The following is a 19,659-nucleotide window of genomic DNA, read 5'->3' on the forward strand; positions in this document are numbered from 1 at the left end:
AACTACTTTCAAAGAAGCATTTCCAAACAAGCCATTACATCCGTCATAACGGCATGAAGACGGGGTGAAGGTCAAAATTTACCGTCATTGGTTCAAACTGCAAGAGACTGATATCTCAAATTGTAGAGCGTTTATACTTGCAGTCGAGGTCCTGTTTTCAGATTCCCCTCTACCCGATTATCGCTTGTATAAAGAAAAGATGGTGTAAAACCATTTAACAGCAGTAAAGAACGGTATGGTATTAACACAATGGACAAAAAGAAAAAAATATATACAAAGTTGTGCTTGAGACAGTCAGGTAAAACGAGAGAAATAAAGAACACAAAAAGCTCACAGAGGGCTTAAGCAATAAAAAGAATATGGGTTTCAGCTGATTAATTACAGCACAACACTAGCACATAAAGGGTAAAAATTTAATAGAGTAAAAAACCTTGGGTCATTTACAAATTCATCGACGCCTATTCCGAGTGTAGCTTGGGGATCCTGTGTTGCCTCTGTAGTTCCTGCTGGGAGAATCTAGTGATCCCCTAAACGAAGCATAAGCACGTTTGGCTGATTCGGGTACTGAGTCTAACGGAATTGACTCCACAAAACATGCCGTGTTGATGTGAGTCCTCTCAAGCTCTGCTTGAAGTAATTCAGAGCTATACTGCTGAGCAAGTGCCTGAGGCATTCAACAAATTACTTCTGAGTTATTTGCTTGTACGAAAAGAACCAGAAGCATAGAACTTCACTAAAAGGTCTAACATGAGAACCAATTGACGCGGTAAAAGATTTCTTTCATCCTATTTACAATTCAATATACTATTCTGGTCGACTATGAATATGCGTATGCACACAATGACTGTCACGATAACCAACTAGTCAACTTGGGGATTTGTATTTTAAACAATGTACTAGAAGAAAGCATAAGAGAACTGAGGTTTCTTACAATGAGGTCATCTGGTGACACACTCATCCCATCCTGTCTATCATCAGCAGCCTCTTCACTTCCACGTGTTGCTCGTCGATTATGCCCTGGATTCTCCGCATTTTCTGATACACTCTCAGTGGCTTTATCGAGAAGTACCCCTTGTAAGGACTTCAAAGACTCCCTTGCGTCCGCAGTGAAATATGGATTTAATATAGTCTCGAAGTATTCAAGCTGCATAATATACACAGAAGGCAAATGTCTTAGAACCACATTTTACTCTACATGATTAATGATGGTAATGACTTGTTCTCTCTCAACGAGATCACATGAAACAAATACTCCGTAATTTTCTACTTTGCATATGCATAACGTGTTGGATACATTAAAGATCTTATCAAAATCAGGTGCATTTAGACATAACGTTTCTCTCTCAGAACATTCATTGAGCACCCAAGGAATATGGTGCAACTGCCATTTATTGTTGCTCATCACCAAAGCCATATGCAAATTCAAAACCATCAAACTTCATACAGCATTTCTATTGCAAAAAATCTGTTACCTCCAGCATTAGCTGACAGAAACCATTTGCATCAAGTGACCTAAGCTCTTTCGATTTATTTTCATGGAACAGACTGATAAAAGTGTCAATTAGACCTTCCACAAGAATGCCAAGTGTCTTGTCCAATAACGGCTTAGCACCAGAGAACACCTGGAAAGAGGAAATTGATTTCTTGTAAGTTTATTGAGAAAATGATTCAAAAGTTAGAGCTAGGAATATGAAAATGCATATATGCATTACCACTCGAAAAATAAAAATAGAAAGAAATATTTACACGCTCACCTAAGTTGCCAAGCAAACAATGTATCATTTGATTCATTTCATACTATGGCCTAAAGAAGAAAGTCATCGTGAAATAAAAACTAGAAAACAGAAGTTAAAAACTGCATACTACTAAAATCCTTCTACAAGACATTAAAATTTAATATAACACATGGCTTTCCCTAAGTACCTCTGCATGCACAGCTACCAAAGTGTGCAGTAACTCGACAGCAGCATCACGCACACCCTGCAAGACACCACCATTGTATTAACTCATCCAGTTCAGTCATTGAAAAGAAATTGTTAAATATAAAGACAGCTACAAATTCTAAATTCTTTAGTTTCTTACTTTTACAGCAGGTGCTGCTCCCCATTGAACACCAGAATCCAACAAATAGTTCCAGGCAGCAGTTCTGATCAAATTTGCCTGAGAGGAACAGTGAATTGTGATGTTTCACATAAAGGACCACAGGAAAGTGCATCATAACTCCAATCCCTGTCCGCTTGAATTTTGTGAACAAATGATTGGAGCAACCAAAATGTCAGCTGTGTGTTGTTTTATTTGAAACAGGTGTTGAACCTGAAAAGTTGCAAACTCACCCCTTCCCTATAATCATGGGGAGAGGAGATGCCCTTTGACACAAAAGAACTGAATTGCCTTGTGATAAACTAAAAAGAGATTCTTTCAGAAAGTTCCTGCCAGTGGCACTTACATGGTTATATGAGGACATCAACAAAAGTGGACCTATAACTTAACTACATTTTCTGAGCCAAGAAGGCCGTAAGTGTAGAAAATGCCCACATAGAAACACAAAAAGACCAGAGAAAGCAAGATAATACAGTAGAACTACAAAAGATCTATGTGCGTCTGTGTTGGGGTGTTCATCTATACCTTAGCAAAAGTATATTGCTCAAGGACCTTCTCTTCAAGGCCAGAAAAGGACACCACTAGGTCCTGTATGTCACCATCCTCTTCTCCTCTTTCCCTTTAAAAAAATATATAAATAGAGAAGATAGCAGGGTAAATAGGCATCAGCAAATAAGTACATGAAAGTTTTAAACCATCAATAAGTGAACATGAGTCAACTATCAGTTGGCTGAGGCATATCACCAATTGGTCTAATGTTTTGTTTTTGTTTGGGTTTTCTTTAACCTGGAGCATCCGAATCTTTGACCCGACTAACTCCCAAGGAGGCATTTAGACCCTCCAATTCAAACGGGCCAGGAAAACCCATTGGTCCATCTACTTAACCGTAAATTCAACACCATGTTCGTTATTGCGTTCTTATCACAGGTGGAGCAAAATTTCTTATGAACTAGTAGATTTCAACAAACAAGTTTTTAATTTTTTTTATATGTTATACAACTGTTATTGGGGGAGGAGGAATTGAAAACCTCAAGTGGATGAGTTAATGCAGCTAACCATTTGAGCTAGAAGCCCCGTGCTTCAAAAATGAATCTGTAAACAAAAGAATTATATCCTAAAGCCTGCTCATATACAAATCCAGTCACTCTTTATCCAACAAAATAGTTACTGAATTGGACTTGGCCATTTGAATGTGAAAGATACAAGATAGTAGCCAATATTATTTCTGGTTCTTGGGTTCCCGCTTCAGTGGGTTATATAAAGCATTTCACATATCAAGTACATCCAACTGCTCCAATTAAAGAGGGCAAGAAACATGATAATATCTCTACAGTTCAATGAAGGGAAATGTAGCGGCCACATACCTAGACTGTAGCCAGATGTGCTTGTAATTGTTGTACAACTCATAAGAAAGTTCTTCTCTGCAATAGCCAATATTACTCAAGACTATTAACAACTGTTGATGTGGACCAACACTTCCTGGGAGATCAGACTTTTCAGCTAGGGTATGAGAATATCCATTTTGTACGTATGAACTTCCTTTGCTTGATTTGTTTACGGCAAGCTCACTTCCACCACGCTCTAGATGACCTGATTAATGGAAGTGTCATAACTGAACACTAAATACTAGCAACATGAAGTTGAGTTAGCCACTCATCCATCGTACCTGCAAAATCAAGCATGCAGTTCAAAAATGCAAGTCTGACAGATTCTTGTGTTTCTTGGAGTTGCATGAACATATCCTCTGACTTCGTAGCCTCAGTTCTTAAAGATTGAATCATCCTGAAATAATAATACCGTTAATGATGAATATATAAATAATGAGTGAATGTTCTGAATTTCTTCAGAGAAAAGGGTAATGAACACTTATAAAATCTTGAGCCTGTCTATCACTTGAAAACTCTTGTTTAAGTCGGGTTTAGAGACTTACAACTTGATTTGATCCATTGCTGAGGTCATAACATTACGGAATGCTAGAGGCAAGAAAGAGATTGTATAGGGAGATTTATTCCTTTCAAGAACTGATACTGGAACCCATGTCTCATCTTTTGAAATCTCTGCAGTTGATGCCCGCATCCATGAGCAGAGCCTTAGGATGTAAATCTTAGTAATTTCCGACTGAAGTGCTCGAGTTGCAGTTACTGTTACAAAAATAAGTCCAACCTTCAGAACACTTAAGAAATCAGCACATTGCAGGTTAAGAGAACGCTAAGATACCAGCAATAGAAGGAGCTGATTCTTTTGCTTGGAAAGTTTCACATGCTTTAGATATCTCTGTTATGGCATTCCTCATATACGGTTGCAGAATGTTTGATTCTTCAAGATCGCGAAATGTATTGCAAACCTGCATCAAGAGTAAATAAATTTATAACTACCTACCAAACCTTGGGTTTAAACTGAAGATATGCAAATACCTACAGTTGAATGCAGTTTGGCATGAGCTGATATTAAATTTTGATTTGAAGCATATAAATACAGCAGATGATACTAAAATACAGTTTAACTTTTATATTCGAGCAGCAATTTTTGAGGCTCCCTATCTCCCATATGAGTCACAAGACAAACAAAAAAGAAATATAACTTAAATTAGAAGTTGAAAATTCACATTTCCCTTTAAACTATCCAGGTAGCCTTATCTCTAAATAAAGTATCAACGAATGCAGAATAGAGTTGATCAAGGCAACTTGTCATTCTGCAATTACAACAGAAAATACTCAGTTTTACTAAAAATTACAAACTAATTTGGTATATTTTGTACTCAAACATATCCACAGTCATCTATGTACTTAAGCTTAATGACCTAAGGCTTCCATTTATGTAATGCTAAATGGTAACAAGCAGGTTCAGCTGGGATACTCACTTTGGCTTCATATGCAGATATGGTATTCCGTATCATTCCAGCAACTTCATCAAGGGAATGAGTGGAGTACTTCCCATCTCCAACTTTATCCTCAGCTTTATTTGCTGGAGTGTTAGCATTTGATTCAGTAGAAACTTGGGACGACTGAAAGATTGAGATTTACAAGAATAAAAGTGAAATCATCTCTCACAAACAAAAAAATTAGATCATTTCTTAAATATAGCAACACAAATATAAATATAAATAAGGTTCGTCCTGACTGAATATGCATGCCGCTGCTTCCATCACTAGTGAACAGGCGATAGGCTTAAAGTTCTCCTTGCATATTCTCACGTATTAGCAGCCAGCATAAATATGTATCAGCTTAAATATGATGACACTCATATTATGATGCTTGAACAAACATGATGGTGTTTGAGGTAAAGAAATCAACCTCTGGCATTAGAAATAATTAAACCAAATGGAGGGAAATATGCAGAGGCTAAGGAACTCAGGTTTTGCATTTGAGATAATAGTAAAAAGAAACCCACAGCGCATCAATCTTCATGCAGTTTGGAAGCTTACATTCTTTTTCTGAGTTATTTATGTTAAAAGGTAATTTTAAGGTTTGTATAATTGGATGACCATACTCCATGGTATAGCAGCTATTGACTAGGTATTCTAAGAACAATCTATAATTCTACCATTGCATTCTTCACTTGAAATCAAAAGTCTGATGTTAAATGAATGAATATATTACACCAACGGGAATTGGATACATAAAAACAAAAAAAATATAATTTAAGAAGTTATATAAAAAGAGAAGGTAAAATAATAAATGAGTGATGAAGTGGGTGATAAACATTTGCTGGGGAACTTTGTAACTTTACCAAATTACGCTGGCTGTTTATTGATACACTCATCTTATATTGATGGTTTTCTAAATAAATTAAGTCGGGTCAAAGCTTCCAGCCTACCTCCTACGGTTGACGTTATATAGTAGTATCAATGTGTGTGATAAAAGTAAAGTTGTGGTATAATAACAGACCATTTGCCATGCTATATTATCAATTCTATGAAACTGTATCTCTTATCATACTAATGCATTGGAAGACCAAACATATTCATGTGTGCACTATGTGCATGTACATACATGTATTTCTGGAACTGTTAAATAAAATGACCCCAAAAATTATTAAAGGTATATAAGATAAAACGCATGAGCACCATTAGAAGATAAATTTTATCAACAATTAAGAGTAGATCATACATAAATGCCAAAGCTTAGAATAAAGTGTTAACAGTGTTAACCATACCTTTGCGAATTTCCCACTGAAAACAGAAAGTGCCACTTTCCAGAAAGCAGGTACGTGATGGATAAGTACAGCAGTTAATCTGCGAATATACCTCCCTCTAAGAGCATCAACTTCTTCACCTGTCAAGTCCACTGGCAGAGAATCTACTGGAAGGTGGTTGTCCCCAAGAGAATAGTTGACATCTGACTGACAGTAGTGTAAAAGAACAAAGTGTTAAGCACTGACCCACTCTTTAGCTGTTAATCAGTGTAAGATGATCCTTCTAAGGGTCACACTTACAGATTGATTTATATCTTCTTGAATCTGTCTCCATCTTGCATCAGACAGAGCCCTTTCACGTAATTCATTATGTAAAGTCTCCATCCTAGCTTCATGATCCAATGTGCATTTCTCAAGCAAACCTCGAATTCTGTTATTCTGAAAAAGAAACGAACTAAAAGAATTCAGTATGTTGACAATGGTCCCCTCTCTAGTTTTTAATGCATAGTCACATTCAGGTGCAGTATCAGGGTGTTTCCCCAAGAAGGAAATTACAAAACACGTCCTCTGTTTTTATTCTGAAAGCTTTTTGTCTGGTGGTGTGAAGGGAGAGAGACTGTTAACCATTAGCTGTTAGTTGTGTCTGAAAAACGAACTAGGGTTGAACCTCTCTTTTAATAAAAACAAGACTCTAATAACAAGGAGAAGAGTGAAATACATAAGAGGACGAGATATCTACAAATTAAGAGGAAAACATAAATTTCAACCATCAACAGGTAAGACCAATCCATTAGAAATATATATTAAATAAATATGGACCACCCCATTACAACGCCATAACGTAAATCTAGACGCTTGATCAGGTTGATTATTGCCATTATCGTCCAGATTCAGAGTCTAGCAACAAAACGGTAATCCATTCAAGTAGACCCTTTAAATGCATATAAGCAAAGTGCAGAAGAGGGATCCCCATATATTTGCAAGAAATGAAAATAGCTTGTAGGCCCACCCCAGTTCATAGTGCAAGATACAAATCTAACTTGTAACTGAGATCAAATGAATAAACAAGGCTCAACTTTAAGTCCTTACCCTAACTGTGATCAAATAAAAAAACAAAGCTCAGCTTTAAGTCCTTACCTTTTGTATTGGTAATAAATGAGTCAACGGGACATATTCAGGATGATATCCCTTCGATCTATGTTGCAAAAGAACAGAGAATTGGATGGAGAATTACTCTCTCTCACATACTGTGGGATATGTTAGCAGTTGTAAAGTGATTTTGGTTGAGGTTTTCCTACTTGTAATCAGATCCTATTGAGAGATTTTCTTGTTCTGTTCTTGGTGGATTTCTTATCCACTTCTGTGTATTTCACTTTTCTTTTTTAATAAACTGTTATAGTTTCTTCTCAAAAAAAAAAAAGAACAGAGAATTGGATGGAGATCTCAAACATGGAATACAAGCAGGATGGACGAAGTGGAAGAGTGCATCAGGTGTGTTTTGCGACCGTCTCATGCCATTAAAGCTCAAGGGGAAATTTTAAAGGATGGCAACAAGGCATCAATGCTTTATGGCACGGAATATTGGGCGGTCAAGCATCACCACGTGCAAAAATTAAGTGCGGCAGAGATGAGAGTGCTTCTTTGATGTGTGGGCACACAAGAATGGGCAGGATGAGTGACCCAATTGAAGATAAGATGAGAGAAAATCGGTTAAGGTGGTTTGGACATGTGAACCAAAGACCTACATATGCTCCAGTTAGAGAATGTGATTATTAGATAGAGGGTCAAGGCAAAAAGGGTAGAGAAAGGCCTAGGAAAACTTGGAAAGAAACTTTGTGAAATGACATGGAGTACTTGGAGCTAACGGAAGACTTGGAGCAAAACCGAGCATAGTGGCACTCTAGGATTCATATAGCCGACCCCACTTAGTGGGGCAAGACTTTGTTGTTGTTTTTGGTATTAACGGTAAACACTGAAATTTCATGACAATAATCAAATGGTGGTTCTGTTTTGATTGACTTTTGCAAAGATAATCCTTGAATTGAAAAGTAAACAAATGGACGTTCAGATCATTCAAAGATATGGAGACAGTACATATTTCCTACTCTAACATTGCCGCTTACATGTTTGTGGGCCTTTCCCATCACTAGAGAGCCCAATATGTGCTTAATATACGTTGGGAATTACAATTGCAAAGATTCAAATCAAGACTTCCTGCTTAGATACCATGCTAAATTTGGTTGGTTTATCATTATTTCCAAAAGCTTAAGCTATTAGAATGTGGCACAACAAATATTTTATACTCTCTCTGCGAAACTGGCTTCAACAACTAAGCAACTGCAATTTCGAATTTTAATGGTAATAAACATGATGATTAAGATCACCTTCAGCGTTGCTTAGTTTACAATTAGGGAATTAAAAAGAAATAATAAATAAATCCCAAGTATAGTTAACTAACCTGTATATTTAAATAGTGCCATACAGGATCTGACTCAGGTTCCAGCTCCAATAACAGCCTCACTGTGTTTTCAACCTGCAGTAAGTATAAAAAGTGTTAGTAGACAATTATTCAAACAAAAAACAATAATGTTAATACAAGATATGATGAGTCTTACGCAACAGCTCTCTTTAATGCATGTGAATCATCTTGTCTAGCTAAAATCACCCTATCACCTCTCAAAAAGTTACAGATGAAAGAAGAAAAGAAAATATAATAGGTGGTTACCAAAGTCTTCTGTTTACCACTTTTTCGAAAATCTTAAGTTGTTATGATGTAGGCCAGAATCATTTTATATTTTACATTCTTGCTTACATGGGGGATTTGAGTCATACGATGGAGCTTTGGCTAAGAGTAATTGAGCATAAACAGAGGCATGAGACACGGGTCTTAGACAATCAATTTGGGTTAATACCAAGGCGCTCAACTATGGAGGCAATCTATCTCTTACGGAGATCCATGGAACGAATTAGAGATATGCAAAAGGATTTGCACGTGGTCTTTACAGATTTGGAAAAAGCATATGATAGGATCCCACAAGAAATTCTTTAGAAGATCCTAGAAAAGAAAGGAGTACGAGTAGCATATGTCCAAGCAATAAAGGATATGTATGATAGAGCAAGAACTGCAATAAGACCTCATGAAGGACAAACTGAGATTTAAGTCCTTACCTTTTTTTGCATTAGTAATGGATGAGTTAACATGACATATTCAAGATGATATCCCTTGGTGTATGCTTTTCACAGATGATATAGTGCAGAATGTAGATAGATGTAACGCAAGAAGGAGTAAATGCGAAGCTTAACCATTCACGAGAAGTGTTGGAATCTAAAGATCTTCACCTAAGTAGTGTTAGTTTTTGGCTCATCAATTTATGTCCTTTTCTGTTTAGGATTGTTTTAGGAAAAGGGTGCACCAATTCTTCTCCACTTAGGGTTAGGAAAGAATCTTAGTTTCCTTATTCAATGTAGAAATTCTAGAAGTCTATTTGGAATTGGAAAGGAAGTCTAATTTCCTATTCCACTTAGACTAGGAATTATAATCTGTAAAGGACATGTAAGCCAACCCTATATCTATAAATAGGGTGCGGCAAGGCTGATTTTCAGTAGAAGAAAACAGAAAAACAGCAGAGAGGTTTGAGATTAGTTCTAGGGTTTGCATAAGTTCTGTAATCTCTATTATTAATCACTGGACGTAGGCATAAGTTCTGCCGAACCAGTATAATTTCTGGTGTGTTTTCTAAGTATTTCTATATTTGCTAGTTGAGTCTATTGCCGTTGGTTATATCAAAGAATAAGGTCCAGTGAACGGGGTTTTTCAACAATTGGTATCAAGAGCTAGGATCAAGGTGTTCTACGATGTTAAAAGGGAAGATGAATGCGGATCAAGGACCTGCGTTAAAACCCTTTGACGGCAAGGATGACTTCACGGACTGGCAAAGGATGATGAAGAACGTACTGATACAGCAGGATTTGGATGATGCACTTGATGGTAAGAAGCCGGAAAGCATGACAGAAGCAGCATGGAATAAGGTTCTCAAGAAGGCCAAGAGTTCCATCGAGATCCATCTCACAAGATCAGTTCGGTCACACATCACCGAAAAGATGTCTGCCCAGGAAGCATGGGAAAAATTGGAGAATGTTTATATGGGAAAAACCGTGTCCAATAAACTTTTTCTAAAGGATGAACTATTCGGGCTTCGACTAGAAGAAGGAGGTGATATTGAAGATCACGTATGCAGGTTCCAGAATTGCATAGCTAATCTTCAGAAAGTCGAAGAAACTTACAAAGATGATGATATGGCTATCATCCTGCTAAGGTCTCTACCTTCGTCTTTCAAGCACTTTCGAACAACTCTAATGTTTGGAAAAGAGTCCTTGAAGCTTGAAGACGTAATTCAAGCTCTTCAATCATATGCTAAACTAGATGATATAACTGAAAGCTCTCAAGGCCTTTACGCAAAAGGCAAGGAGAGGGGGCGGGAAAAGACAAGAGAAGAAAAAACTGGCAACAGAGGTAGGTCAAAATCCAAGAAGAAAAAGGAAAAGAAGGAAGGTTGCTTCGAATGTGGTTCAGCCGATCATTGGAAAAGGAACTGCAAGATTTGGAAAGAAAAGAAAGCCAAGATGGAAGGAAGCTCAGGTTCCGCTAGTGCAGTCACCGAACATGAGAGTGACGGGGAACTTCTTTCGGTAACATCGGGCTCCAAGGCTTCCAATTGGATTTTGGATACTGGATGCACGTTTCATATGTGTGCAGAAAAAGAATGGTTCGATACTTTCAAAGAAGTCAGCAGCGGGGAAGTCTTAATGGGGGATGATTCTTCATGTCCTGTAAGAGGAATCGGCACTGTTCGAATCAGAATGTTCGATGGCATGATACGAGCTTTAGGGAACGTCAGGTATGTCCCTAGACTAAGAAAGAATTTGATTTCCTTGGGCACTTTAGATGAGGCCGGTTATGGGTACAAGTCTAAAAAAGGAAGACTTAGGGTAACCAAAGGATCGCTAGTGGTAATGCGGGGTGACCTACAACCCAATAAGTTGTACAAGTTAATTGGGACCACTATAGTCGGGGGAGCAGCTGTTTCTGTAAATCAAAGTATAGAAGACAAGACTGAACTATGGCATCATAGGCTCGGGCACATAAGCCAGAAGGGATTGCAAGAATTACACAAGCAAGGCCTGTTGGAAGGCGTGTCAGCTTGCAAACTGGACTTTTGTGAATACTGTGTTCTTGGGAAGCAAAGAAAGGTATCATTCGCAAGTAGCAGTGCAGATAGCCGAAGTAAGGAGCAATTCAGCTATATTCACTCAGATGTTTGGGGTCCTGCTCCAACTAAATCAAATGGTGGAGCCAGGTATTTTGTTACTTTCATGGATGATTTTTCTAGGAAGGTTTGGATTTATTTCATGAAGCAGAAATCCGAGGTTTTTGCAAAGTTCAAGGAATGGAAAACAGAAACCGAAAATCAAACTGGAAGAAAGATCAAGTATCTGAGAAGTGACAATGGAGGTGAATATACAAGTAAGGAGTTCACCGATTACTGCAAGCAGGAAGGCATCATAAGGCACTTCACAGTAAAGAAGAATCCCCAACAAAATGGAGCTGCTGAGAGGATGAACCGAACTCTCATGGAGAGAGAAAGGAGCATGCGATTTCATGCAGGATTGCCTGATAGTTTTTGGGCAGAGGCTGTTAATCATGCAAGTTATTTGATTAACAGATCACCATCTACCGTTCTCGGTTTTAAGAGTGTAGAAGAGGTATGGTCTGAGAAGCCGGTGGATTATTCCAAGCTCAGGGTGTTCGGCTGCAGTGCTTATGCACATATTCCAAGTGATGAAAGGTCCAAGCTCAAACCGAAGTCTATACATTGCATATTCCTAGGTTTTGAGAAAGGAGTGAAGGGTTTCAAGCTTTGGGATTTCAACAACAGGAAAAAGGTTGTCAGTCGAGATGTTGTCTTTGATGAGACAACCATGCCTTTGAATAAAGTCGAGAGCAGTAGGGAGAAGAAGGATGATGCTGGAATTGAAGCAACAAAGATTCCGTTAATCAGTTCAGATGAAGAAGAAGCTCAGGTGGAGCAAATTGAGCAAGAGGCCGAATCTGATGATTTTGAGGAAGAAGAAGAGCATCAGCATCATTCACCAGTTAGGAATCAGGTGGAGCAAGAAACAGGACAGATTGAAGGTACTCCAATCTGCCAGCTATCCCAAAGGAGTCAAACTCCACCCAACAATCCACCTGCATTCCAAAGATGCATAGCACTGGACAGACCTAAGCGGAACAAGAAGAAGCTTGACAGGTTTGGGTTTGACCAAAACGAAGTTAATTATGCTCTTAACATTAGTCAAGGAGATCCGACTACTTATCGAGAAGCTATAGCAAGTGATGAGCGAGATAGTTGGATAAGTGCTATGACAGAGGAAATGGAGTCTCTTTACAAGAACTCTGTTTGGGAGTTGGTTCCTAAACCCAAAGACAGAAAGCTAGTTGGATGCAAGTGGGTATTTAGGAAAAAGGAAGGACTACATGAACAAGATGCCGTGAGATTCAAAGCAAGGCTCGTGGCTAAGGGGTACTCACAAAGGGAAGGGGTGGATTATGATGAGATCTTTTCACCTGTAGTCAAGCATACTTCTATCAGATTGCTTTTAGCAATGGCAGCTCAGCATGACATGGAGATCGAGCAGATGGATGTGAAGACATCGTTTCTTCATGGGGATTTAGAGGAGACGATATTCATGGCTCAACCAGAAGGGTTTGTTGAATATGGGAAAGAAAACCTAGTATGTCAGCTAAGGAAGTCCCTGTATGGCCTGAAACAGTCTCCAAGACAGTGGTACAAAAGGTTTGATTCATTCATGCTGAAAATTAATTTTAGAAGGTGTTTGTATGACTGTTGTGTGTACTATCATGTGTTCCAAGATGGGATGATCATATTGCTATTGCTATATGTGGATGACATGTTAATTGCTTGTCAAGACAAGTCTAGAATTCAAGACTTGAAAAAGATGTTGAGCGAGGAGTTCGACATGAAGGATCTAGGTGCCGCACAGAAGATCCTTGGCATGGAAATTCAGAGAGATAGGACCGCTGGAAGGATTTGGATATCACAAGCCAAGTATATTCAGAAGGTTCTTGAGAAGTTCAACATGCAAGAAGCAAAGGTAGTTTCGACTCCTTTGGCAGCTCACTTCAAGTTAAGTGGACAACAGTGTCCTACGTCCGAGGAAGAGCAACAAGAAATGAAGAAGGTGCCTTATGCTAATGCCGTGGGCTGCCTCATGTATGCAATGGTATGCACACGTCCTGACATAGCTCAAGCAATCAGTGTCGTTTCCAGATACATGGCAAATCCAGGAAAGCAACATTGGGATGTAGTCAAGTGGATTTTGCGTTATTTGAAGGGTTCTTGGCGACAAAGGATTATGTTTGAAAAGCAAAAGGAAAATGCAGGGGTGTTAGGATATGTGGATGCCGATTATGCAGGGGATTTGGACAAGAGAAGGTCAACTTCTGGTTATGTGTTTACATGCGCAGGAGGACCAATCAGTTGGAGAGCACTACTGCAACCGATTACAGCTTTATCGACCACAGAGGCAGAGTATATTGCATTGGCCGAAGCTGGAAAGGAAGCAATTTGGCTTAGTGGCTTGGTAAGTCAAATGGGAATCACTCAAGATTGTGTGAAGCTTAAGTGTGATAGTCAAAGTGCCATTCATTTGGCAAAGAATCAGGTTTTTTCTGGAAGATCAAAGCACATTGAAGCAAGATATCACAGAATCAGAGATTGGGTGGAGTCTAAGGAAATTTGGATTGAAAAGGTTCATACGGATGACAATGCCGCAGATTTCCTTACAAAGATAGTGCCGGCCAAGAAGTTCAAGCATTGTTTGAACTTGATCAATCTCGTTGATTGATTAAAGTGGAGCACCTCCTCACCTGAGGTGCAATGAGGCAAGAAGGAAGTTGCCAAGGTGAAGACTCTTGAAGTTTTTCCAGAGCTACTTCAAGAAGGTTCAAAGATACTCTGGGGTGCAAACGATCAAGACTTGGTTTGACTCACCAAGGTGGAGATTGTTAGTTTTTGGCTCGTCAATTTATGTCCTTTTCTGTTTAGGATTGTTTTAGGAAAAGGGTGCACCAATTCTTCTCCACTTAGGGTTAGGAAAGAATCTTAGTTTCCTTATTCAATGTAGAAATTCTAGAAGTCTATTTGGAATTGGAAAGGAAGTCTAATTTCCTATTCCACTTAGAATAGGAATTATAATCTGTAAAGGACATGTAAGCCAACCCTATATCTATAAATAGGGTGCGGCAAGGCTGATTTTCAGTAGAAGAAAACAGAAAAACAGCAGAGAGGTTTGAGATTAGTTCTAGGGTTTGCATAAGTTCTGTAATCTCTATTATTAATCTAAGAAGCAGTGATTTCTCTACCTAGGGAAATCACAACTGGACGTAGGCATAAGTTCTGCCGAACCAGTATAATTTCTGGTGTGTTTTCTAAGTATTTCTATATTTGCTAGTTGAGTCTATTGCCGTTGGTTATATCAAAGAATAAGGTCCAGTGAACGGGGTTTTTCAACAAGTAGGTCAAAGAAAAAGCATATGAGTGCAATTTCAGTGGGAATGGGGGCCCAAATGAGATAAGGATGAGGATTGGAGATCACAAAGCATCAAAGAATGAACATCTTCGTTATCTTAGAACTATCTTGCAAAAAAAGGGAGAATTACATGGAGATCTCAACCATAGAATACAAGCTGGATGGATGAAGTGGAAGAGTGCATCATATGTGTTGTGCAAAAGTTGTATGCCACTAAAGATCAAGGGGAAATTTTTTTGGACGACAATAAAGCCAACGATGCTTTATGGCACAAAAATGTTGGGCGGTCAAGCATTTAAGAATGAGGATATCCGAGGTCAAGTAAGAGTGGCCTCAATTGAAGATAAGATGATAATATCGGTTCGGGTGGTTTAGACATGGGAAACGAAGACCTACAAATGCTCCGGTTAGAAAATGTGATTATGAGATAGAGGCAAAAGAGGTAGGGGAACACCTAGGAAGACTTGGAAAGAGACTTTAAGAAAAGACATGAAATACTTGGAACTAACGGAAAACTTGAAGCAAAACCAAGTGCAATGGCATTTTAGGATTCATACAGCCGACCCACTTAACGGGATAAAGCTTTGTTGTTGTTGTTGCTTATAAGGGGGGATTCTTTCCACCAATAGAGTTAAACATATGGAATTCAACTTAATATTTGGAGGTTGCAATATTGGGGTTTCAACAGACCTCTTCTGATACAGTTTGTTGGTTAAAACTATTCTTAAGCTACAAACCATAGGCCAACAATTATTTACAACAATAGTAGTGGTAGGTGGTCTACTCTTACGTAACAACTAAGTCACAGTAACCAAGGTGCAGACCATCCCTTGATTTCCATTAAACAACTCCTTCAGTACTACATGTAACAACATCATCTTAAAGGAGATGCCGAGTCTGGTCCAAACAAGTTTAACCTAACTGAATTATACAGAACAAACTCAATCACTGCTCAACAACTCAATCTCTAACTTATAAATTCAAGCTTGGCTTACAAGAACATGAGGACCGGCAGCCTCGTTGACTAGAAATAACTTAGGCTTTTCATCAGTTTTACAATTTTCCAATAATCTTTAATGTATTTGTAATCTTTCAGGTTTTAATCTGAAAACAAACCAAATAGCAATGGGTCCTGCACCCTAAAATATACTAGATAATGACCAAAAACGTGGAAGTAGGGTTGAGTTATAAAGAAAAAACTCTACCTCTGTCAGTGAAGAACCTGTGCTTTGGAATTCAAGACTACACTACTAAGGACAGAACAGCTTATGCTACTTTCATTACTGATAAGAGTTAAACATTACCAAGATTTATATATACAGCTTACATTTGTTAAATCTATTTGCGGATCTTCCATAGACTTGTAAAGCATCCCTTTAAACTCATGCATCACTTTCTCAACCTCTTCAAGTACCCGTTTCAGTATTCCCACCTGCGATAGCAAAGGTATATCTAATTTAGTAGAAATAGAGCACTCTAACTCAAATGAATGAACAGATTAGAGATACCTAAAAGCCTGACTAAGCAGTATTTAATCTAAATAAATTAGATGGTGGAATGAATCAGCTCTCAGTAGAGTCTTGTGACAACTATTATCAGTATCTTTTTAAATATTTTTACATAAGAATTAAAAACTAAATACAAGACTAGCACATATGCGACTTTCTTTCCAAACATATGTACAATGATTTTCAACAAATACTTTAGTTGATGCATAGATGCGACTTAGTGCTGGTTTGGTACTGAGGTGATTCTGAAAAAAGCTGATATCAAAAAAAGCTGGGAGCTGTTTTTGTGTTTGGTAAACATTCAGCTTCAGTTTTTTTTCACAGTTTTGGGTGAAAAAAAGCCAAAAACAAGAAGCTGCAAAACCCAGCTTTGAAAAACCGATTTTTTTTCACATCTGTTTTACATAAAAGTTTACCAAACACTATAATACTGCTTTTTTTTTTTTTCAAAAGCACTTTTACAAAAAAGTTTACCAAACACTCTGCTGCTTATTCTCACAACACAGCAGAAGCAGCTTTTTTTCAAAGCACAGCAATACCAAACCAGCCCTTAAAGAGCTTTAAAATTGTCTAATTTTACCCACAAAAAAACAAAGTCAAAATTAATACAGATTGTTTCATACATGAGAAGGCAGAGCAATTGATTTGGCCTTCTTGTATTCCCTAACTGCCAAGTCATATTCTCCCTTGCTTATGCTACCACGAATTGTACTGGGCAAGTTGAATAGCGTTCGGAACCTCTGTAGCATTCCTTGCACGGACCTGATCTTCTCAGCTTGAGCCTATAAATATTCAAAAACTAGATGAAGCTTATATCATCCAAGGTGCATAACCGCACATAAACCTCCAAAGGTAAAAAATTTACATATTACCAACCTGTCTCTCAAATAGAGGCTGGAATGCACGATTAGCCAACGAACTCACTCCCTGCATACAGTTAAACAAATGAGAAGTGCCTGAACCTTCAGGGTCTTCTTCAATCCGCTTTAACTTTGACTCAATATCTGTTAAAGTATCAATATATTCCACGTCAGAAATAAAAAAACATCCCAAGTATAACTAGTATCGATGCTTCCTGTGAGCTTTCACATGTTTATACAATAGGAAGAAATAAATAAATGCACAAGGCAGTTGTCTCTCAATCCAATAGAACTAAGCTCACAAGCAAATATAACTTATATATAAAAGTAAACCAACTGTCTTATTTTGATGTGCTTTCCACCAACGTACTCCAATTTACAAGTTCAAAAGTGGCTATTCCAGAAATGCACGACAAATGCTGATAATTTCCAGCTAGATGCTATTGGATAGTTACCTCATGAACATGATGTCTCCACAAGATTAACATGAGGGTAATGGAGTACGTTGACATAGTGATCATGACAACTAGCTACCTTTTCTTTTGGGTCTGAAATTAGGAAAACTACCAAACAATGTTTCTCTATTTTCTGTTTTACCTTTCAAACAAGTAACTAACTACACTATGTCTAGATATTACACATGGCCCAGACCCCCAAGTGAAATGAGACAATTTTTACCATCAATTGTGGTTTTGCAAGAGACAAAGCAGTCAAAATTGTCTTTGACCAATTGTTTTCTCTGCTGAGTTCGTCCTTTAAGATCACTTTTTAGAGCAAGAGCACCAGCCTCCAAATCTGCTGCACCAGTATCTTGGTGTATCCGTGAGATAAAGAGCTTGGCATCAAATTTCTCAGAGAAATACAACAACTTCTCTGTAAATAGTTCAGCTCGTGTATTAGTGTTTGTTAAGCAAAACGGCAAGGTGGTACTAGAAACTTGAAAGTCGACTAGATACAAAGAGTAAGAAGATAATGCAGCATAGCAAGAACGAAGATGCTACATTACCACGAAGGTTGTTATCCAGTTTGTCATTCTTGGACGGAGAATGGTCGGATGACTCAGTAATCAATCTTAAGGTTTTGTTGTCAATGATCCTGTACGAACAGTACAAATGCAAATGTAGGTGAAGAGTGAGACCCTCACACTAAATAAATTTGGAAAATAGCGGAATAAAGTGCTAACCCCAAGCCTAGGGGATCAATGCATTCCATGCCCCGTGGGAATGACTGTAAATTGTTAAGCCCCTTTCGTGCCAAGCCCGCTGTGGAAACTTTGCGCTCAACCTTTTGGGCCACTGGTGCTGATCTTGTCTCTCGCATTTCACGAACCCTACGAGCAAGCTGACAACACAAACCCCAAATCATTTCCCAAAATTGAAAACACAAAGCATTCAATTAACCAATTCTCTTCAAATGTGTATCAATGTATACCTCAGCCTCGTCGACGTGCTTCCAGCAACCAGGCTCTCCGCCGTCCCAAGCGGCATCATCATCTCCTCGAGAACCACGTCTGGCGGCAGCAGCAGAAGCAGCCTTGCCTCCTCGGAACCGCGCGCGCTGCTGATCTTTGGCGGTGGAGTCCTCATCGCCGCTGGATATGCTGAGCATGTCGACATCGGATTCGTCGTCCTCCTCCACCGCCCGCCGCCTGTTGCCGGTGTTGCTGGCTCTGGTGGCTTGGTTGGGGGCAGGAGAAGCGGCGGGTTTACGCGGCGGTTGTTGGTGGGGCTGCTGGACGTAGTTGGCGACGGGGGCAGAGCGGGAGTTGCTGGAGGTGGGTTTTTTGTAGTTGACGTCGCGCTGTGATTGTTCCTTTAGAGCCATCTGGAGGAGCTCGTCTTCGTCCAGGTCGTCGCCGCCGCTCGACATTGCTGCGGATTCTGCTTCTACCTCGACACACTTTCGCAATTTCAGATTTCAGATTCTGAATTTCTGAAATATCCAGAAAAATTGTGAATGCGGAAGGATCTGAAGTTTCCCAGCACAAAATTGAGACCCAATAACATCACACAGCTATGTGTTTACAGCGCTTCGCATTCAGTTCAAATTACCAAGAAGTCTTCCGTACTGAAACAATTAGCCTATATATTATGCTCACTAGCTATTGCTCGTACACCTTTTTCAACTTTTGTAATTTTTGTTTATTGATTTTGCTTAAATCATTTGATCTGAAAGTTGAAAATTAGGAATGATGTATAAGAAATAAAAATAAGTATACATAGCATCAGCCGTGCTCATTTCAAAAAAAAAAAAAAAAAATTTGTTGAAGACGGTTTCAAAGAGTCTTTATGTAATTAACTCATAACAAAGCACATTCATGTGTTAAAAAATTTGATTCGGTGTTCGAAAATTGAGAATAGTGTGAAAAATAAAAATAAGTGTGTGGATAGCACCAACCATGCTCATTTGATAGTTTATTTTTGTTTCTTTTTATTTTTAAAAGACTG

General features: G+C 38.6%; 1 protein-coding gene across 1 annotated transcript; it reads right to left on the reverse strand.

The window, feature by feature from the left end:
- Positions 1–213: 213 nt before the first annotated feature.
- Positions 214–19,402, reverse strand: LOC137734610 (exocyst complex component SEC5A). Its single transcript, XM_068473850.2, has 21 exons — positions 18,644–19,402; positions 18,396–18,553; positions 18,219–18,307; positions 17,891–18,085; positions 17,229–17,356; positions 16,976–17,134; positions 16,172–16,276; positions 8,693–8,767; positions 6,535–6,672; positions 6,256–6,441; positions 4,961–5,104; positions 4,318–4,444; positions 4,031–4,241; positions 3,767–3,882; positions 3,465–3,690; positions 2,626–2,719; positions 2,083–2,160; positions 1,924–1,980; positions 1,473–1,622; positions 932–1,144; positions 214–664 (listed from the first exon to the last, which is right to left on the reverse strand). Exons 1-21 carry the CDS (start codon positions 19,079–19,081, stop codon positions 449–451), a joined length of 3,303 nt encoding a protein of 1,100 aa, XP_068329951.2. The 5' UTR covers positions 19,082–19,402; the 3' UTR covers positions 214–448.
- Between the last annotated feature and the right edge of the window lie 257 nt (positions 19,403–19,659).

This window comes from Pyrus communis, chromosome 7, assembly GCF_041283825.1.
Source record: "Pyrus communis isolate YQ-2024b chromosome 7, ASM4128382v1, whole genome shotgun sequence".
In the NCBI taxonomy this organism is placed as follows: domain Eukaryota; kingdom Viridiplantae; phylum Streptophyta; class Magnoliopsida; order Rosales; family Rosaceae; genus Pyrus; species Pyrus communis.